General features: G+C 42.4%; 1 protein-coding gene across 8 annotated transcripts; it reads right to left on the minus strand.

Annotated features, from left to right (window-relative positions):
• Window positions 1-121: 121 nt before the first annotated feature.
• Window positions 122-18,363, minus strand: HACD4 (3-hydroxyacyl-CoA dehydratase 4). Of its 8 annotated transcripts, none has more exons than XM_068929144.1 (8): window positions 18,240-18,331; window positions 16,547-16,632; window positions 14,538-14,641; window positions 13,358-13,485; window positions 7,260-7,372; window positions 4,111-4,217; window positions 3,252-3,383; window positions 122-2,523 (listed from the first exon to the last, which is right to left on the minus strand). In XM_068929144.1, exons 3-8 carry the CDS (start codon window positions 14,632-14,634, stop codon window positions 2,441-2,443), a joined length of 660 nt encoding a protein of 219 aa, XP_068785245.1. In that variant the 5' UTR covers window positions 14,635-14,641; window positions 16,547-16,632; window positions 18,240-18,331; the 3' UTR covers window positions 122-2,440. The 8 variants fall into 8 exon arrangements, with proteins under 8 accessions (XP_068785245.1, XP_068785244.1, XP_009675314.1 ...); XM_068929143.1 differs by having other exon boundaries at window positions 16,547-16,697; window positions 18,240-18,327; XM_009677018.2 differs by lacking the exon at window positions 16,547-16,632 and adding an exon at window positions 11,695-11,826 and having other exon boundaries at window positions 1,789-2,523; window positions 18,240-18,340.
• Between the last annotated feature and the right edge of the window lie 4,215 nt (window positions 18,364-22,578).

The raw sequence follows: 22,578 nt of genomic DNA on the forward strand, positions 1-22,578 counted from the left end.
AATCAGTCGACAAATTTCATGACTCCAACATAGCTGTTTTGTGGGCAAACAGAAGAGATAAAGGCTAAAAAAGAAATGCTGTTGTTTATCAGTTAGCAGATACAATTTCTTTTCCACGCTGTATGTGTTCATGTATATATATATTTATGAATTTCAGAATCTCACAGTACATAAACAGTATCAAAAGTAGACAGTTTTTTGACTAACATCAGACAAATGCAGTAGTCAAATATCCTTCTTCTGCTCTTAAAGAGATTGTGTAGCCACTTATAATTACACATCACACTGACGGCTCACTGAAACACTTTCTACTAATATTCCTTCATCCTTGTCTTTAGGGAAGGTTCTTTTTACCTATGTGTATGTACTCATATGTAAAAAAAAAAAAAAAAAAAAAATGTTTATTTGATTCCAACATCAGATGACATAAATGGCAATACAGGTTTGCTGGGATTTTAGACTGATTCAAGTTTTGATCTAAGATTTAAGTTCCCACAGGTGGAAAGGTAAGATATCTTTCTACCTATCCATCCTTGAGTTTTCCCAGAAACTAAGATAAGGCTTTAGAGCCAAAGTTACGGTGGCCTGCTGTAAATGGTCATGGAAGGCTGATTCCTTGAATCTCACCAGTGCCGGCTCCAAGTCACCTCTGCACAAGAAGCTGGAGGGAAGTCTTCTCTAAGTAACTTACTTGTTTCCTGCAGTTTAGGTTTGGAACTCCTCCCCCTCATAAATTTTAAAGACTCCTCCTATTGTTCAAGCCTTTTAGCCAGCTTTAAGAATCAGTGCAAAGGAAGAGCAAGCCATCCTAAATCTTTATTGTTTTAAGTATATATATAGTTTTTAAAAGTCTTAATATCAGATATTGTGTTTCCTCATCCAGGGTATCTTAACTACGGACAATATTATGACAAGTTGGATCAAATTGCTGAAGGGGAAAAAGGTCCATGTTCCACCTTTAGTGTGTTCATAATGGTTTGATTATGAACTCTTCTTGTTCTGGCTCTCTTTATGAAGCTGGCATCCTATTCACCTTCTTTATACTTTTCTTCATCCAAGCTGTGAGCACCATATCAGTTTAGGTCACTAGTCCAAAGTGGAAGTATTTCTGTTTCTCTAAGAAGGTCCAAATTCCTACCTCCCTCTGAGCTACTTTTAAAAAATCAAAGGTGGCCCCTATACTGTTACATGCAGTGACCCCATTAGTTGTTTCCGGAATACTTCAATGGCATCAACAGTTTACAGGCACAATATCTACCAGGTACACTCAATAAAAGTAGTAATTTGTGACCTTTCATAATAACTGAGCTGATCAGGAACAGCCGCGCTTTTTGCTTATTACAACAGTCTGGACACCCTTTTAGCTGCATGATTTAGAAAGTTGTACAGGCAAAAGCTGCTTCATGAAGGAAAATGAACACAATCACATTAACTAGTATCTTCCCTTTCCCCACTCCACTTTTCAGTCAAGCTCAGTTGAACAGCCTCACTTCTGCTTTGAGTTCAAGTCCGTAGGCAGATGATAAAAAAACATGAGAATGAGTCCCTGCATACCTCTAAGCAGTTCTTTGTGCAAACAAAGTATATAGTCCATTTTCTGCTTTGCCACATCCTCTGGGTTGCTGGCTCTGCTTTTGATTCTCCATCTCAAAGATGCTGCGTTCTGGTTGCATTCCTCTTGCAGATAATAACATAGAAGTACAAGGGGCAAGTTTTCTCAGTAACTCAGTTTTCAAGACAACATATATCTTGGCCTGACTACCTCATGCTGCTTTTTTTTTTTTTTTTAACCTGTCTCCTGTTCAAGGAAGGAAAAAGGTGGTGTGGGGAAGAGATTCTTCCTATTGTCTGCTGGAAGCAAGATTATAACCTTTACTTTTGCCCTTTAAATATCCCCTTGGAAACGTAGTGGATGAGCACCTGGTCACTTGCCTTCAGGTTTTAGTTGCATTTTCTTCTAGAATCTTATTTGGAGAAGGGAACGCTGGGCCAGAATGTTTGGATTCTTTGTGGATGCTTGGGGCTAGTTCACATTTGAATCTCACAGATTATAAAATTTCCAGCTTCTGCTCTATAAGAGATTCCAGTTTCAGCCAATTCAGTATTTGCGTATCTGATTTGCATCCATGTGGGTGCAATGAGGGTGGGAGTGCTTTTTCTGATTCTTTTTTTCCAGAGTTTTCTAATAGATGTTAGAAAAAATGCATTCACTTTAAAGATGGCTGCCATTTGAAGTCAAGACTTTCAAAGGTAACTAATGATTTTGAGCTGCTCCATTTTGAGTTATCTTAAAGAGACTTCCATTTTCTGAAAATTCCACATGGCCAGATGATGTGCATGTAAATGACTTGTGCCTTGAAAATCTTTGTGTAATGTATTTACATGTGATGGGCTGCAGCCCACTGAGAATGTACTCCTTATTTCCGAACAAAATATCAACTTAGCTTCTCTTCTTTTTGATGTTGCCTGACCCTAGGTGAGCTTTCCTTTCTGAGAAGATATTCTGGATGATGAAGTACATGCCTGAATGAAAACACAAATTGATGTAAGCACAAGGCAGTGAAGTCCAAAATGTCTTCAGTTCATTTATGAAGAACAGTATGAGCCTTCCTCTGGCAACCCCAAAAAGTTCCTTCCATGAACTTCAGAAGAGTGCGACACATTACAAAAATTAGGTCCTTCTGTAAACTTTGCCCAAATGTTCAAATTTGTTTTAAAGCTAATGACAGAATGAAGGTGTGGCAGTAGTGTTAGCTGCAATTAGAGTGTTTAAAAAGTATTTCACTGTGAGCTAGGGAAAAGAAAGGGTCAGTTTATACCCAGAACTTTTCTTTTTTTATTTTTTCCTCCCTTTGACATGATAGAAAGAGGGACAAGCTGTACAAGTCTTAATTTAGATGTATCTTCACATACCAGCTGAGAGAGCTAGCACAAAATGAGAATATGATCAAATAGAAATTGATGAGGAAGACTTCTATTTTATTAACAGCTGTAATACCAAGATCATTGACATGCTTGTATTTCGGTTTTGTATTTTTACCCGCCACGTTCTGTCTCTTGCAAAACTAATTACTTGTTTTTGAAAGACAGGAATTCAAGCGGGCTGGTGACCAACTTCTGCTTAGTGCTCTGCAGGAGAGGTTGCCGAAAAGGTTAAAGTTTGTGAACAGAGCTATACTGATTTCATTATTAACCTTTGCAGACATCTCAGTTGTGTTAGAACCCTGCTTTCTGTGAGATGAGTCACTTACCTATGAACAGCACTAGCAAGTACGCTTTCAGAACATAGGGGAAGTAGATGGAGAAGGCGAATGGAAAGGGCAGCTTGATGGAGTATGTGCCAAAGGATTCAAAATAGGGCAGTGATACACAGATGGCAAATGCTGTAAAATAATATGGTAAATCTTTACTCAAAAGGAGGTAGACGATCATCAAAAAGCTTCATGTAATTGAGAGCCTAAGTTACCTGTAAGACATAGATAGCCATATTATGTGCTGCGTTTACCATGTCATTTGAATGCACCCATATGTGCTAAAGCTGTACGTGCTGTTTTCTCCTTAGAGTTTTATAGATCTGAGGAGCTAATTGCTCTTGATACTAGAATTAGCAAATATTTACTAATTCAGTACTGAGTTTAGGCACAGCTGTAGCTACACTGCTGTCAATATGGTGTCAGTGATCACATTTCCTCATTGTAAGTATGAAGAGCTACTCTAATCTAAGTGTGGCCTGAGCTGGTAGGGTCAGCTGCAGTGGTGGAAAAGTCAGTTTTGAGATGTGCAGTTTGATATGGTCAGTATGGAATGGGGGATCTGTGTATCTTTCATGGAACTGTTTTGTTAATTTATCCAGAAATATGAGTGCCTGTGCTGTTTTTTTAAAAAAAAAAAAAAAAAAAAAAAGCAGCAGCAACAATCCAGATAAGGCAAAAAGTAGAGGAAAAAGGAAAGATAAGTGAAATACAGGTAAATATGACAGCGCATAAACATTTATTTGTAACTATCTTGGCAACACAGGAAGACATATCTTAAAAATGTGAATGTGATTGGACTGATCAAATGTTATTAAAAAAGAAAAGCAAGTGGGTGGTCCTTTGCTCACCTCCTTACCTTTAGCCAGCACTGAGAGAGGGTAGAGCAGGATGCACAGTGAGAAATTGAGCCATGTCAGTGGTAGATAGTATATTCCTGTCCTTGCTAGCATGTTGTAAGTGTACCTGCAGCAAGAAGAAAGGGAGATTGTCTCAGAACAAGTAAGCATGTCTTCAAAATAAAGATATTACTGAGAAAACCAAGAGTTTCACAAGAGCTTGGAGCTGCCCAGGTGAGAAGCTACTTCAGAGCAGTACTGCACCAATTTTGCTCAGGCTTTAATTCATATCTAAATATAGAGAGTTCATTGTTTCAGCAGCAGTCTGTGGTGCTAGCTGGAAGCAGACAGACTTCAGCCCAAAAATGCTCTCAGAAACTGATGTGATTTCATATTTTTCTGTCAGAAAACAGATTTCAGTTAAGGATGTTATGCTTGAGAGGGGCGGGTAAAGCAGAATCTGACTATTGCCTAGGATTAAGAAAACGTGGGTTTATAACAAGTAGCTAAACCATTGCTGAAGGATGTTAAGTCCTGAAATATTCACAGGTAGCACTCACTCTTCTGTAAGGCAGATACTTGGTGTGAAAAAATAATTACACTCCCATGTATTTCAGTGTTTTATTCTTACTGCGGTAAAAACTAAGCACTGATGTTAGTAATAGCTGTGGGTGTTTTTTTTAATTTAAAAAAAAAAAAAGCCAAGCAGGGTTTTGCAGCTTAGGAAAGCACTTTAAAACTGCTGCCAAATGAGAGAAATGACTGCAAGTAAATGTCCTGTCTCAGGTATAGGCGCTGTTGAATCCTTGATCAAAAACCAGAGAAACCAAACACTCTCCTACTTTACTTTTGTCTCAGTTTTTGCTGGTGATAGAGCTCTAATGATGCTCTTCAGCACCATGTGCTTTGCTTCCTTTTGCTGTGAGGGTAGGGAAATGTTTCAGCCATGTCAGAAAAAGGAAAATGGACAACTGGTTGTGTGGGACACCCCAGGAGTCCCAAAGTACAGACTAGTTCTTCCTTGTGCGCATGAAACTTCTGCTGGTTTGTAATGGGATCCCCTCACCAGGGCAGCATTCCTCCGTGAGTTACCAAACTTCATCAAGTCATTTGTGTTACTGTGGCTCCTCAGGAGTCCAGAGTGGCCAGAATTTCAGTCCCCAAAAGTGAGCTAATCCTAGCTAGCTTGTATGACCTAAAAGTGGTACAGCTAGTTTTTGAATACTTGAAAAACTGGTTTGATCGCATTTTTGATCAGTTGAAAGGTTTATGCCCTGTTGTCTTGCTGGAGATATCACAATAAGGATTTTTAAGCCGTAGCCAGGATTATTTCTGATGGATGGAACCAGCATTAAATACACTTTCTGTGCTCCCCCCTTACTAATTTATCTGAGTAATTTTGCATCATTCCTGAACTGTAGAAGAAGAGTTTGACAAGTTAGAAGTACATTATCTTCTCTCAAGCTTGCCTTTTACGACCTCAGGCTTATCTCCATTTTTTTTTTTTATTACTATTGCTTTGAAAACATAATCTCAGTGCAGTACAGAAGGGAGACAGCCACTCACTCTCAGTAGACCTCCTTAGACTGTAATAAGAAAAAACATCAGCTATGGAAATCTTCACAGAATTTGCTCTCAGTATATCATTGGCTGTAATCCACAGGATAGTTATATCCCAGACAAATGAGATGAGAGAGGTTGTAGTACTTCAAAACTAGTTTTTTCTAAGGGATGGAATAGATTCCTGTGTGTGCTTAGAGATGGGATCTTCTTTGACATGCTAGAACAGTGCACAGATGCTATAAAATAAACCAAAGACGACTTCTAAATCAGTATGACTTATATGCATTAGTGTTTGAATTGTTCGTTTACTTCTCCAGACCACAGTATCCTGCCTATTAAACAGCCCCTATTATTGCTCAGATGTTAGACTGTGTTGTAAGTAATGATGAAAATGATATATATTGGCAGGACTGTATAGTTTATTTATTGTTTACAGTTTTGGCCTCTTTTACTCCAGCTGCTCAGAACATTTTCATTTGAGATTGAGGTCTACCAAATTAGCTTTACAAAATTCAAAAAGAAACAGGGTAGAGGGACAGTCCACATAGTTAATACAAGTAGCGTATTAATACATGTAGCGCTAGGATTCTGAAGCTAACATAAAATCTGACCACTTATACCTGTCATTTTGCTTTTTCAGATCTGTTTTTATAACATCTATTTTTTCTGCTGCCTAAACCCTATTCTCAGCCAGTCCCCAAAGCAATGTGTTTAAAATAATAGAAAGTGTGTAATACATACAGAAATTTGCTCCCATTCAGAGAGTGGCATGAGGGCTATGTCTTTTTTAAACACTTCTTAATCCTGTTTGTCAGTCTTTTTCTTAAGTCTACAAACCAAGATCCATAGAGGCTTAAATAACATTTGAGAAATGGCTGTCTGCAGCCATCAATGTGAAAATTAGTAAGGTGGAATTTTCCCACGCAGACCTTTGCCTGGTGCTCCAGGCCCAGAGCAGCCTGGGTAGCCTTCCGTCATGTGTAACTTTTATGATAAAAATTGTTAATTCTATTACTCTCCCTTTTGCCTCCTGTGAGTTCTCCCTGCGGTGTGATATATGCCATACTGAACCTGTCCTGGCTCCCTGCAGCAGGAGCTCCTGGCTGCTTGGAAAGCACAGTGTAATTAATACATAGTAAAAAGTTCTTCAGGTGCAGCTTTACTATGCTGTGGTTCTTGGGTCTAAATGAGAGGTTTAAAAAAGAAAAAAGTACTCTTAAAGCAATAGGATTGTAAAGCAGTTTGGGGAGATGACATTCTCTGGGAAATAGCTGTGATTTTCTTGTAAATGTGTGTCAGAAAGGTCAAATCCTTTAGAAATGTTAATGCAATGACTTAACTAGAAATGTTAATGCAGTGTTAACTAGAAATGTTAATGCAATGATTTACTTCTGTAACATACTAGCTGGGTTTCACTTGACGTCTCAGATGTGCCAGTTTTGCAAATCAATAAGGGTAGCTTATCAAGACAGGTTTTTATTTAAAATGGACAATGTGCTTTTCTACCAATTTCAAAATAATGAAATGAAGAGTCTGCAACACAGTGGGTGGGTTCTGCTTGCTAGAATGACCTGCTTTCCTCTCTGTTTCCCCTTTGACTTCTTACCTGACCACATCTAATAAATTCCAGAGGAAAAATAAAACACACACGACATATTTCCCTTGCACTTCTTCCTGACTGTTGATGACGACAAATAAAACAATTATTCTCTCAGTGATCTGAAAAGAAAAAAAGGATTATGAACTCAGACAGCACGTTGTATAGCTCCTATTTCTATGTCATTTTGGCAAAATAGGAAGCCATGGATTAATCCAATTTGTATTATGCAAGGTCCAGTGGATTTTTCACTTTTTGGTCTGCTTTTGTTTAAGACCCTGTGATCCCCCACGTTAAGGAATTAGAAACTCTGTTTCACCTACTACTGTAAGGGTGGCGGTTTGTTTGCCGAAGAGGATGACTTGGGTTGTTAGCGGAGGAAAGCTGTTGATGAGGCCGCTGCGGTGTCTGGAGCAGAGCCCTTCTGCCCTGCAGTCAGTGCTGGGGGCAGACAGGTGAGCGGCAGCACTCACTGCCTGGCTCCAGGGCTTCGTGTGTGTCCTGGCTGTGACAAATGGATTTAAGCTTTATGTCAATCCTCCTCTATGTCAATCATTGCTATAATATTTACATCCTAATATTTTTCTAGCAGTCAAACCTAAGCCTACCCACCAAATTTGCCTTTGCAAATGACAGCGTATGAGAAGGAATTAAACAGGCACCATCACCAACTTATAAAAATGTTTTAGCGATATTAGAACTCAAGAATCTGAAAATAAGTGTCTTTTCATAGCCTGCTGGGACAAGCTTCATTTCCACATCTGTGCCCTGTTCTCCTTCATGGAACCTGAAAAACAAATGTACCTGCAGCGTTGAGTACTGCCCACAGTCTCCTGTGAAAACCTTCCATATCTCTACTGGTTCGCTCTGATTTATGCTTCACTTGAAAGTGCTAAAGGGGAAGATATGTTCAACTGATGTGACTCAGTACAACTTCACTGAGTTTTATACCAACTGGCCCACAGAGCCAAATCTTCAATTAAGAACCTTAGGGTTGAATGATTTTATGGGTAAGATGTCAAGCCAAATGAAAATCAAATAGCAAGGTGGTTTTCATATGTGCATTCATTCCTCTTTACTGGTTTCCCCCTCCCCCTCACTCCTACCTTAAACCAAAAATGAAATTGGCCTCTCAGCAAGTTTGCACAGTAGTTTTGCTACGTAATGTTTATCAGTTCTTGTGTGGAACGCTTTGGCTACAGACCTTTTTTGCAAACCACATCTGTCAGATAAAGCAGACACAAAAATGTACAGCCGTCACTTCACTATTCAGCAAAACTACGTGAGAGCGATTTTTCGTACAGAAACAGAGCATGTCCCTCCCCTAGGGATCTGGTTCCTCATCTTAAAAAGCACTGAGAGGCCACAACAGATAAAAATAAGTTCTGTCGCCTCTCGCCCTGCTTTAACTGTAGTCTTTTACAGTGGATCCTGTCAGTCCCTACCTCAGGAAGTGATTTCTAAGAAGGCAGGATGTCGAGAGGCTGGGAAATGGCGGTGGGGCGCAATTCCTCTGTGTGCATGGCTGCGGAGGAGCGTGGAGGAACTGCCACTGCTGCTGCCGGATCTGAAACCAGATGCAGTGGAGATGGGAGAAACGAGGTGGAGCAGCCATCGCACAAGGGAAATCAAAACAAAGATAAGTGTGAGGCCAGCCCTGAACAGGCATGCGTGCTGGAACGTAGCGGGTGAGGGAGGAGAATAAGTAGAACAGAATCTGAGTTAAAACCCTTTTGGTGAAGGATGGCCAAAGAGTGTTCCCTGGGTGATGGGGCTGCTTGTTATACACCCTAAAATCAGATTAGGATATGGAGAAAGAGTCTTGATATGGTTCTAGTGTGACATATATTTCAGGGAATTGTCTCACCTGGAGACCAAAGGTTTGTAATAATTATGAAAAGAACAACAGAACAACATATTTTCAGATGTAAGAACCGGCCCATTTTCTAAATCGTCGTTCACTCCCTAAAAGGTGATGCTAGGAGGTAAAGTGCTAGAAAACAGTATGGGTCGAGTGATCAGGAACCGATAGCATTTCAATCGGAAGGATAAGCAGGAGGTAGGTAGCTGCCGTTCCTGGTTTCAGAAGGAGGAGCATTGACCGAGGACATGGAATGGCTGCCATAGGTCTGCTGCTCCTCATGTGTAGCAGCCTTGGGCAGCAATGGTGGGATGCATCAGAGCTTGCAAAACAGAGAACTGCCCATGGCCTTGCTTTGAAAGCAAAGCTGCAGGGCAGTGTGCAGGGCTGGGTGCTCACCAATGAGAGGCAACTGTGGTGTCTTCCTGTGTATGGATATTACTACTGTGCCATTTTCCTTTGTAAATTAGGAGGTTGACTGCTGCCTGCTCTTGTTCCCCTTCAAAACACTGCACTATTTCTTTTTATAGCACTCACATCTTCAGGGAGCTCACACAAATGAGAGGAAGAGGTGGGGGGGGGGCATCAGAGGATGAGAACCTTTGAAGCAAGGGATGAGGCACAGTGCTACTTGGAGAAGAGGAGACTCCAGTAAAGATCCCCTGCAACTGTGCTGCTATGCACCATCCCCTATACCTGTATACAGGGGCACATACATACATATATAAATATATATACAAACATATACATACTTGTGTGTGTATATATATGTATATAGAGAAAATATGTTACTGCTAAACCACAGCTCATTTCTTTCTTAGATAATTTTTAGTTTGCATGAATGAAAATATGGTATTCTCTGACACTTTTATCTAAAAAAAAAAAAAAAAAGCAAAACCAGAAGTTCCTATGTTTTCATGCTCATAAAAAGGAAGTGCTTGCTGCCACCTCACAAAGCATAAATGCAATGGTTTCATTTTTCATTCCTTGTTGTTCTTTCTGTTAAAATCAAACTGGAATTTCCTTCCTCTCCCAGCTCTGGTCTCTTGCACCATTCAGAAAGTGCTGTATGTTGGCGTAAACTTCCACAGTGCAACCAGGCCATTTGAACCAAGTAAGAGAAAAAGACCAAATCAAACTAGCTGAGTTTAGGGCAGGAGAAGGCAGCACATTCACTTCCATGTTTTTACTAAGCCTGACTGCCAGTATCACTCTTGGTACCTGAAACTGAGACCTCCTCCTTAAACAGCTCTCGGGTGAAGTGGATGTGTTAAAAAAAAAAAAGAAAAAAAGAAAAAAAAAAGTGAGAAGATTAGAAAAGTGCTAGTGGATAAGTGGCTTAAGTTAGGAATTAGTGATTTTGGCACAAATCCATAGCACGTTGGTTTGGTCTAGTAACTCCAACTGTGTTTGCACATGGGATAAAGAACTATGTTTTGTTCCCAAAAACTTGAGAGGTGAAGTCTTCCCCTAGGTCTTCCCCTCCTGCTCGCTAGCTGAGGTACCACTGCTCCCAGACTTTACACCCTGACCAGGCAACTAAATGTCATTATCCCCTGTTTTGCAGCCCCAGCTGTGCCTGGTGGGCTCTCCTTCTTGGATGTGCATGTGGCATTGATTATCCTGCAGCACTGGGAGCCTCCCCTTTCGCCTGCGCTGAGTCCCCTTCGGCCTCCCTTTCCCCAGGGCACCCGTTGCACAGGCATCATCTCTCTTCAGCAACGTGATCTGGCCTTGGCCTGCCCAGCCCCTCTTAAATACCCAGTAGCCTGAGGCCCTCTCCCTTGACAAGGCCAGTCCTAATCCGCCTTTTTAAGGGAAATTGTCTGAGCTTCCTTTTCTGTTATCTGTAACGCATATCTCAGTTGCTCCCTGCAAATGCCACTATGTCAGGACAAATGAAATTTTAGGTGGAAATTCTTCATCCAAACTCTGCTTAAAGCTTATCTCTGCTATGATACCTGCAAAATACTCAGCTATCACAAGGTTGCATTCACAGCCTGTTGCACTCAAAGTAACACCACCGCCGCCCACATGCTTCCCTGGCATTGTTGCAGCAGCCTCTTGTCTCACCCTAGAGATGGACTCTGAGGCAAACTTAACTGTGGACCTGCATGCGCATGCATGGCCAGAGGTTCGCTTCAGTTCAGAGTCAGGTTCTGGGCAGCTACTACCAAATTATTGCAGTTTTACCATTGCCACGATCACCCATAATAGACCAGTAGGCTACAGTTGGGTGAGCGTCTCTGCAGTCCTTCCCTGGAGCACCATGGAAAACCTTCCTGCTCTGTCCAAAAGGCATGGAGCCCAGTGTGGAAATCACACTGGGGCCAGCCGGCATGCAGCTGTGTTACCTGCACTCTCACTGTAAAAGCAGACCAACCTGGGAGAGAGCAGAACCTCCATCCAGATTGTCATATGTTGCTTGGAAAGCACAAGATTACCGCTAACATGGAGGTAAGAGTTTTGTTCATGGTCATGGCAAGAGGAGACTTCGGGGATATGGCCAAGCAAGGGTCCTACACTAACTATGCTGCAAGGTGAATTCTGAGAGTCGCTACACCATGTCCTTCTTTGACCCACCTCGTCTGCGCTGCCCCAGAAGCACCACCGTGGCTGCAGTGCCCCAACAGGGTCAGAAGTTTCTTGCTCAGGTCGCTCCATTTCACACCTAGGGTCTCTTATGGTGGCATTGATTATCCTGCTGCACAAACTCTGTGCCAAAGGGGGAGAGGAGCTTAGAAAGCGGTTATGTTCTGTACTTTCTATGCTTGCCTCAGCTCTGCAGTTTATCCACAGTGAGCACTGCTCTGGAGCGGTGTTTGCGCAGGCTGCCCTGACCTCTCTGCTCCTGCAGAGCTGGCAGGAAAGGAGGTACCGTGTCCGGGCTGGCGAATGTGTAAACTCCGCCAGGACAGACCTCACATTAATAACTGCTTTAGATTTAGCAGGCTGCTTATCTCTCCAAGAAATGATGCGAGATTTGTTACAGGATATGTCAGATTGGATACTCCCCCCCCCCCCCACCTCCAGATCAGCATAAGAGGCAGGGGAAAAAACATTTGATTGCATTTTGACAGATTTGATGCCATACTTAGTGAGCAGCACCAAGAACAGAGATTCATATTAGTCAATCAATTTCTGATGGAGACTTCAAAAGAGGAACATCTTCGCCCTTTTAGTATGTCATTTGACAAAAATGGGCTATCCAGAAAACTAAAAACACAACTAATTGCTTTTAGTCTTTTACCTTCTGACTGCTGAGAGCAACACCAGTTTCGCCGGTATTCAAATACTAAGGATTGGAAGGTTTGAAGTTAAATTCAGCTCAACAATTTTATTTTTTTCCAATGCATTAATAAAAATACCAAAACTGAGTTTAACTCCAACAGGAAACAAGAGTGTGCTAGGGAAAATGTCAGAAAATTATTTTGGTTTTTGCTGTAATATGTGATACCTAGGTCAGTTTTCTGCCTGCAGCCGCACGCACACTCTGAAAACCCTTCAAAATGTCAGAAGCTCTGGATGTTGCCACAAGTTGAACATGTCTGCGTGTGTGAGGGCAGAAACCCTTACAGTGGCAGTATGAGAATTCTCCTTTCTTTTCCCTCTCAGCATTAATTCTTCTGCCCCTTAATTTTTCTCTTTTACTTTTAAGCAATTATTTTCTGTCCCTATTCCATGACCTCCAGCAAACCCTGTTTGCTGTCTAGTAATTCAGGAGGCTTGAGATGCTGGCAGTTTTCTCTGTGCCATCTCTTTGCCACCCCACGAGAACGTATCTCGCACTAGTCTAAGAATAAACGTGTACATGCCAATGAGGAAACAGCATGGAAAAGAATTGTCTACTGACGCTTAGGCTCTGAACATACTGCCTTCTGGCTACAAATACGCTGACTAAGGAGGTCGTATTTCCAGCTACTGATCCCGTTGCTGCAGATAGGACACCAGCTCCTCTGGAGGGCTCCCAGGTGGAGGGCTCACTGGGTGCTCCTGGAGCAGTTTCACTCAGGGCCAGCCAGACTAGCTGGAAGAGTTTAGAGAGCAGCTATTTCCCAACACGCCTTGCACAGCTCTGTTGTGCAAAGTTAATTTCTGCAGCTAGCAGACCTAAAGCTGGACCAGGCTCCTTGCTGAGGAAAGAAGGTGATCCGTCCAGCATGGGTTAGCATAGGCTCATCCCCAAGGGCTGCTGTGGTCAAAGCGTGTAGGTCATGGAAGGAAGAGCCTCAGGAAGGGGACTTACCTGCAAAAAGCGAGGGAAGAGACGACTTTTATCAATACCAACAAGGATGTGTAGGATCTCCAGTACTGATAACAGCTGGCAAAGGCGCATCACAAGCCCTATGGAGTAAAATGTGTCGGCCAACGAATCTACAGCCAAAGGAAGGAGAAAAATTAGAGTGCAGTTACACAGAAAAATCTGGGCCAGGTACCGAGTTTGCTCTTGCCCCATGGCCACTGACAGTGACAAGAAATGAAGTTCACATGGTACCAAATCTTAGGGTTACAGAAGCAAAGATTTGGGAGGTGAGGAGGAAAGAGGGAACCCTAACTGTAAAACTTCAGTGGCTGAGCTTTTTCTTCCATGTTTTGCCTTCGAAAATTAGGGCATGTCTATTATTTTCCTGTATCCAAAAATATGGCAGCCTGCTGCCTGCTGTGGGCGAAGGAGTGCAGTCCACTGCCTTTTGCCCTGAAATGCGGAGGGAGGAAGCTGAAGAGGGACTGGGATTCCCTGTATTTGATCTATGGACAAACCCTGTGCAGGATGTTTTGGTGTAGAAATATCCCTTTATACAAAGGAGTTGTTGCAGTTCCTGCCTCTCTCTCCACCCATGACACTTCCCAAAAAAAAACAGACCAGAAAGTAGATACCTTTTGTGCTTACAGCTGCCCACTATCTATAAATTACTTTAAATTTCCAGTAACTAATTTTCTGTTTTTGTGCCTTGATTCCAGGCAACTGAAAGAGAAATGTGCTGTGATACTTTGGGAGATAAAAAATTGTGTGCAGTAACCACAAAGATTTTCCCCCTTAGCGGCTTCAGTGGGAGTTATATTTACAATAATAATTGGAACTAGTCACATTTAGGTCTGTGTCTAAGTAAGTCAACTGTTATGGGCAAAGTCGCAAGTATTGCAGCTCATTAGCAAAAAAAGAACTTGATTCTTGATGTGGTACAGCTAGAACATAGGCATGAGTAATTTGTTCATCCTTTTTAATATTCATCTGCACTGGAAGAAGCAGTATTTTGTCACTCTTACTGAAATTGCGGCCCTCTCTACCCACAATTGAACGTAAACTTGTTCCTATATCTATTTCTAAGATCCTATATCTAAGATCCTATATCTATTTCTAATTTGGTGTTTCCATGTATCACTACCTCCTAAAATGTTTAAGTAAAATATAGAAGGAATCTTACCTTTACCAAATGACATGAACCTGATGATCATATTGGTAAATATCCAGGAATGTCCACAGAATTGCATTAAGTCATACACAAAGAGGTAGACGTTCATGTTAAAGCTGTGGAGGTGAAAATGGTAAAGCAAACTGTGTTATTCATTGCAACATTCAAGCTCTTTGCTCTTTAGAAATTGCATCGTCTTGGAACAACAGTAAACAACTCAATGACCACTGTGTCCGTCAATAGTCACAGTCACAAAACTTCCCAGCGGATCAAACGTTGTCCATCTTAGTATATGCTTATACAGACACTTGTTTCCCCTGCGGCTGGTGTCAAGGCAGCCCAGATGTGCACTCCCCTATGCCTGCAGCAGTCCGGGGACCTACAGCACCTCCCAGGGACACCAGTCTCTAGCCTCTTCTGCTCCCGGGCAAGGGTGATCTTCTCCTGGCCAAAAGATATGCCTCAAACTCATGCTTAAGGCAGTGTGAAGAAGAATGCCAGTAAATCACAGCGCTGCAAGCAGACAACACAAGTACAATTATTTATAAAAATGTAAGTGAAAAAATGGAAAGGAGAGCCACATTTCAGTCTATACTTAGTGCAACCTGAAAGGTATATTTCTTTTCCTAATTTAACCACCTTGCTCTACAGATTTTCCTGACATACATTAAATTAGAAACTTTGTCTTTTTTGCACACCTTATGTTTCAAACTGCATTTAATAAAAAGTGAATCTTCTCCTGTTGGGGCAGAGTAAATTTTATAGCTGTTCTAATCTAATCTTTATAGCTATTCCAAATTTTTGCAGAATGCCATAGGTTCTGGAGATACTTTCTTTCTCTCTTCTGGAAATTTTTTTTTCTGACTTACTCCAGAGAGAGGTTTACCTCTCATCCAGCTGCAATAAAGAGCGTCTACGTTCTTTGGAAATGCCTTTGCCATTTTTGCACTAGAATTGATCTTCTGCATGAGTATACTTAGAATTATAATTAACCAGTTAATTTCCTGTCACAATGAGTAGTAAAGCCTCTTTCCCTTGCCCCTTGATCCAGTGTGTACATGTTGTGTGATAAATCTCTGCTGCCAAACTTTATATCTCATTTGTATCTGCGTATTAACAAATGGTGAATTTCCTAAATATGATGAATGAACATACTTCTTTCCAGCCTTGGACAAAACCCATGAACAAGCATGACATACAAAATTGGCAGACTGATTTAGATCAACTGATCTTCTAGATTTTTACTTTAAGTATATGCTAGGGATATCACAGTAAATGTTTTTCTCTCTCTCTTTCTATTAAGCAAGAGGGCTGCTATTCACGTCATTGCTTCTACAAGACCAGAAAGATTTAATGACCTAATTTATGTCCTACGAGATATCGGTGGCTTTTCATACTATGAAAATAGTATCACATAAGACATATAAGGACCCAGACAAGGGAATGTATGTAATACACATGTATAATACAACTTAATTGGACTCAAGTCTGGCAGGGTCTATAAAAATTGACCAAGAATTCCATCAGCTTTGATACTGAATCTCTGTTCTCTCTCTTCCTAAGCTAAAAACAGAAGGGATACTGTACATTCAAAAAGGGCAAAAAATTAAGACCACTGTTCAGATTTCAGATACAGCCTTATTACTGGAGCTCTGTAATGTATAAAGTATTTATAAGAACAGCTGTAAAATTCCTGATGCGCTGCAGCCAGGGCCTCACCAGTCCTCTCAGTCTGATGTTGCCATATGGGCTTTGCACTGGATGCAAGCCCAGTACATGGTTTCTCTCTCATTCTGAAGAGCAGTTTTCAACATCTGTCCCTTATCTTCAGAAATCGCGTTTCAAAGGTTTGGGCTTATATTCTGAACTCTTCCTCCATCAGCTGGCTAGAAAATTGTTTTCTTAACAATCCTTAAACTGAGTAATCTTGGCTAAACAGAGTGTAACTAAGAGGACTTTTGTAAACAGAGCCTCATGCTAGTGTTCAGGCAATATGGGTGCCATTTAATGTTCAGACTCACAGTGCTTGTGGACAGGATGGCTCCCTCACTTGGTGATGTTCTCCTCATGAGAAGGACTGGTCCTGACCTCATCATGGGGTTTCATCCTGTTGTGTTAATCCCAGAACAGAAGGTACCTAACCAGTGAGATCTTTAATGCAAGTGGAGAAATCTGCAGAGAATGAATGGGGTTTTCAACGTAATCAGAGGAAACTGAAATTTAATTATTTCCTAAGATCTTTCTTATCTACTAGGAGCTGGGGCTGGTCTCTTCTGGGGAACCAGAAGCAGACTGGGTCAACCTGCTGCACTGTCCGGATAGTTTTGTTCCAACACCAAATTTTGGCCATCCGTTTCTGTTTAGAAGGTCACTGACAAAAGGGATTGGCTTTAGTTAGACTTCCTCCATTTCATAGTGCACAGCAAGCAGCAGCCCACGTTTATCTTGCACCAGCTGCTTCTGCAGCACCCCAATGGGCAAAATACCAACGAGAAGATCAACCAGATGCCTGAGGAGAGTTGTCTAAGTGCTGCCTCTGCCTCAGATGCACCGGCTGGCCACATGAACATCACTTGGCCTCTGCAGCGTCCTGGTCCCCAAAAGGGATTTGCTGCTGCCTTTGCTCCTTGTAGTGGAGGAGCACTACTTATGCTTTAATGCTCCTAAGTGGTTTTTAATATTTCTCAAATTGAAGGTATTCTGGGGACACTGCACACTTCAGTACACTGCCCATATGGGTGCTGGAGGAAAGACAGAGACATGGGTCTCACAGTAATCAGACCCAGAAGGCTACATGTGCTGTCTGTTGTTTTAGTTGTCATTTCTGCCTTACTTATTATCACTGATTTCAGAGAGGACATGCTGAAACATTAAACATGAGGAATCAAGCTTGCTTAGTGGAAGTACTTCACTTTGTCTGCTCTCTCTGGGCTGGAAACCTAGGAAACTAGCTGAAACAGCCGATTAGTCAGACTTGGTATATACAGCAGCATGTTCCCAAGCATCCTCTGTTCCTTCTCTTCACTGGCAGAGATTTTAACAGTGATATAGCTTTAGTTTGAAAAGTCTGATGTGTTTTCATAAGCAGAGCAATTCCTTTTATTTATTTTTTTTCATTTTCATCATGAGGATGTTTAAGATGTCTCGGAGGCGGCTCTCCTCCTAGGCGAGCGTGGGGATGCTTGCATTCGGTGCCTGCGGAGCGGTCATGGCTGAGCAAACAGCAGGGCTGGCCGCAGGGTCTGGCCCGGGCCAGGGGTGACCATGGAGGAGCTGGGACGAGGCTGGGGTGGGTCCGGGACGAGGCTGGGGTGGGTCCCGACCCAGGCGGCTCCCACACCCGCCGTCACGGAGGAGCTGTCGCTGCCGCCTTCTCGTGGGCGCGCAGTGGCCACGGCAAGAGACACATGAGGAAGCAACCCCTTGCTGAAACCAGAGAGCAATGTTCCTTTTTTTTTTTTTCTTTTCTGTAGGAAAGGTCGGCTAGAAAAGCCCCTCTGCTGACACGGTTTCCTTTTAAGTCATATTGGTTTGAACCGCTGTCCCTTCCCCCTCCAGCCCCTGTTACAAGCATTACAGCTCAGGAAAGAGAGCGCTACAGAGAAACAGAACAAAATACACATTTTTCTCCTATAGACACATCCCACCCTGCTTTGTTTCCCCTTTCTTTTTGCATTTGAATAGTTCTGGTCACCTTTGCTGGAGAGATATTACCTGTTGCAGGGGCCAGGTCACTTCTACTGCTCCTGATCTTTCTCTTTCTCTCTCTTTTGCAGCTGCAGCAGCTGTTGTTAGGAGATCACCCCTCCTCTTTCTTCTTCCCCCACCCTACGACGTCACCGTGTGTAACACTAAGCAGGAACAACACTGCACTTCCCGAGAAAGGAGTTTATAACCCAAAATATCTCCACTCCTTCTGTCCTGCTCCTAGCTCAACCAGACAGGATATAACATCACCTAGATCAGTTTCTTGCTATTGCACTTGTAGCAAGTCTGTAAAACCCACTAACTTTGCCTCTCAACCCAGAGTGATATTTTGAAGGATCACCAGAGAGAAGAAATGCAAAATTAAAAACTTTTTTTTTTCCTGCTTAAACTGTCGGAGGTACCACAACACTGATAGCATATTATTAAATACTGAGATCGGGAGCATCACATAGAAGGAACACTTTAAATTAGCTCACACAGATAAGAACTGGAAAATTATTTCATCTAGAAATATCTGCCTGTTCGTGTTCATGTGAAATATGGGCACTTTCAGCAGGAGAAAGGTATGTATGCATCATAGCTTTCTTCTGCCTTTAAATGCTTTAAGTGCCTCAGCATAAGTCAGGTGAAGATGAAGGTCATCGGCAATGTTGATAGGTGTACAAACTCCTTTCTACCAATAGCTTAATTTTCCTGCTGGCACTCATGTTGAAAGCATGTCCAGTCTTATAGTGAGGTTTGAAATTTGGCATTACGACTGAAGGAGTCACCAAGGCCATAATGACCATCTGGCAGGATGTCACATAATAAAATACAAAAATCCTAGGGAATAAAATGTGCAGCATGGGACTCCTGGCAGGACCAGGCCATAGCCGCTGGCTGCAGTGCGCTGGTAGGGGCAAGAAACGCCTCCCGGGAGAGCAGACAGGTTCCTGTTGCTGGGGCGTAGGGAGGCAGCTGGGGTGGAGGACGCAGTGCTCGCAGCACCAGCATTTCCAAGGCTTTGCTGTGCCTGTGCAGCAGCTGCTCCTGCGGGCTGGGTGCCTACCGTTCAGTGGGATCGACCTCCTGCCGTTCCCTTGGAGAGCAACCGTGCTCTTCTCCAAAATGAACAGCTTCTGTGCACCCCAAGTCTGCTTTGCCACGGGAAACAAAGCATTGCAGGTGGGGGTGATTGACAAATTTCCTTCCAAGATCCACTTCTGGCCTTTCAGGAATACATCAATGGCAATACATTTAAGCAACGGAAACAACGCACAGGGCTCGTAACTCACTGTTACATGGAAATTTAAATTCCTTTTGGGCAGATGTAGGATTTAATTCAGCCAGTGAGTTGTGGTGGACTTGGCTAATCAGACAAGCCCTTCAGGTTTGTTTTTCACAGAATGGCTGAGGTCGGAAGAGAGCTCTGGAGATCACCGGGTCCAACCTCCCTGATCAAACAGGGTCATCTAGACCACAGTGCACAGGACCTTGTCCAGATGGCTTTTGAATATCTCCAAGGAAGAGGACTGCACAAGCTCTCTGGGCAACCCGTTCCGGTGCTCTGTCACCCTCACAGCAAAGAATTTTTTTCTCAGGTTCAGATGGACCTTCCTGTGTTTCGGTTTGTGCCCGTTGCGTCTTGTCCTGTCGCTGGGCACCATGGAGAAGAGCTTGGCCCCATCCTCTGGACACCTTCCCTTCAGATATTTAAATTCATTGATGAGATCCCCTCTCAGTCATCTCTTCTCCAGGTTAAAGAGGCCCAGCTCTCGCAGCCTTTCTTCACGGGAGAGATGCTCCAGTCCCCTCATCACCTGCATAGCCCTCCGCTGGACTCTCTCCAGGAGTGCCATGTCTCTCTTGTACTGGGCAGCCCAGCACTGGACACAGGACTCCAGGTGAGGCCTCACCAGGGCTGAGTAGAGAGGAGGATCACCTCCCTTGACCTGCTGGCAACGCTCTTGCTAATGCAGCCCAGGATGTGAGACGTTTTTCATGAGAAATTCCTTCTGTGAAATAAATAAAAATTTTTTTTTCTGTGCATAACTTACAGTTGAAAATGCATATGAGGTCTTTTTAGCTGTACAGTTTTGTTGCGGTGCTTTTGTAGTGCGATGGCCAAAGACTGTGAGAGAGGAGGATTTGTAACAAGAGATAGGAGCTTTTACTAGACCAGCTCCTTTGGTTGGGACAAATGGGAATGCTTCCAGACACACAGGTAGCCTTTGAGGGTTTGAAGAGATTTTGGGCTTAAATATTTAAACATTTTGTTAAGTTACAAAGACATTTCCATGAAAGTAAATATTACACACAACTATTGAAAAACATGCTGGCTGGATATGGGAAGACTAAAGTCCTGGAATATATCTACCATTTATTTTTGAAAAGGAGACTTTCTTCTCCACTCTGGCCGCTTGTCTTGCAGATAGACTCCAGTCTAGAAACTACTTAACCAGCATGAAAAAACTACATATATGTAACTGCTGGCATCTCCTAAAAAAAGCTCCATGACTGCTCATGTTACTCCTGAATCTCCTGAATTTCTCAAAATAGATTCTCTAAATAGATTGCAACTGAGTTCGGTTTTCCTGAGTCACGGGTTGGGAAAGCATGTGCTCTGCTGGAGAACTGTGCACATGTCGGAAGCTGCTGCAGGCAGGGGCTGTCTGTGTAAAGGTGACAGCAACCCTGAAATATTTCATGTAATATGAAAAGAATCTCACTCTCTTCCAATAGGAAACACATTTCACAAGGAAGAGGTGTGTGGAGTACTGGATAATCCTGCATAAAACATCTGCTCCTCTTATGCATAGTTTTTGTTTTCACATCTTTTTTCTAAAAGCAATATGCAGATTTGTTTTAAGAAAATAGCCCATATCCTTTAGATTTTATTTTAATGAAATTCATAGTCTTTGACTTCATGGCTCTTTTCTTCTGTTACTAAAACTTTTAGCCACCTGAATTCAAGCCTGTGCTTTGGCCAGTGGATTGGGCTGGTTTAAGCATTGCTCAGTAAAAGCTCTTGAACACAGGCTTGGTCTGAAGCACATGTTCCAGCAGTGATGACTTCAGTTGAGGTAAGTGCATAAATCCTTGTTTGCCTGGGGGCTGCAGCAGCACCCTGCCAGCTCATCCTCCCCTATCCCCGGGGAAGCAGGTGGTGGGGCCCTGTGCCGCTCGTGACCGGCCGCACACCTCTGCAGAAACACCCTTATTTTTGGAATTCATGACTTTGAGGCACTGTTCTGCCAGACCACAAGCCCAATATATATCCCATATATCCCAGTACCCCAGGTGGAGGTAGTCAATAGAAAACTTCAGACTAGTCTCTCAACACAGGAGAAAAATGCAATACGGTTTCTGTGATATACCTTAATTCTAGTTTTCATGAAACTATTTCCACATGGAAGCCACTTCCTTTTATGATTCCAAAGATTACTTCTTTTCTTGCTGATTATTGTAACCTGTTTTTACCACTCCTAAGGAACTAGAATTTGCCTATTCAGGGACAAAATCATCTATTTTTGCAGGTAAATAGTTTTTTTTAATTTCTCCTTCATGCAGGAGGTATTGTAAATAGCATCCCTCTGTTTTTCATTAAAAACAAACAAACTAACAAAAAGCTTTTATCCTTTACCAGGAGTTCCTGTTCTTCCTGCTCATGCCCAACTAGTCAGTCCCTTTTCAGCAGGGGAAAATCAACTAGTTTTGCGAGGGAGGCAGTGAAAGAATTGACTAAACATCCCAGAAATACCCATTTCAGAAATGAGTTGTGCTTCTGCAGCCTCTGTGCCTCCCTGTTCACTCACTTTCATGGCCAGATTAGCCCCACAAACCTCTCAGATATGCCACTACAGCTATCAGGAGAATTGGTGCTAGATGGGCTGGGGGAATTCCCTTTTTTTCAGTGTTAGCTATCACTGAGTCACTCAGAACGGAAGTTGTAATAATAGTTTCAGACATTTCAAGGAGCTAAATAGTTTGCACAAGTAGTGACTGTTACCCTGCTAGGGGGAACTTGCCTCTGCAAGGAGAGGCTCTATTTTTCTTTTTTTTAAAAAAAGACAAAATCTATCTTGAAATACTGCTAGTGCCCAGTGCTCACGTTCAGCACAAGTCCTTTTTCAATACTTGTGAATACAGACAGGATTTAACCCTATGTCCAGCGGACAATAGTGTGAGTTATGCTACAAGTCGCAGAAGCTTATTTTCAAATATTTGAAGTTACGCTGACAGAGGTCAGCTACAGCCAATGTGAGCTTTATACAAAAGGTGTAAATCAGAACTGCTTCCACCACTGAAGCCAGAGAGACTTGAAGAAAAAGTATATTGATTACTTAAAGAGAGTGTAATGTTTCTG

This window comes from Struthio camelus, chromosome Z, assembly GCF_040807025.1.
Source record: "Struthio camelus isolate bStrCam1 chromosome Z, bStrCam1.hap1, whole genome shotgun sequence".
NCBI lineage: Eukaryota > Metazoa > Chordata > Aves > Struthioniformes > Struthionidae > Struthio > Struthio camelus.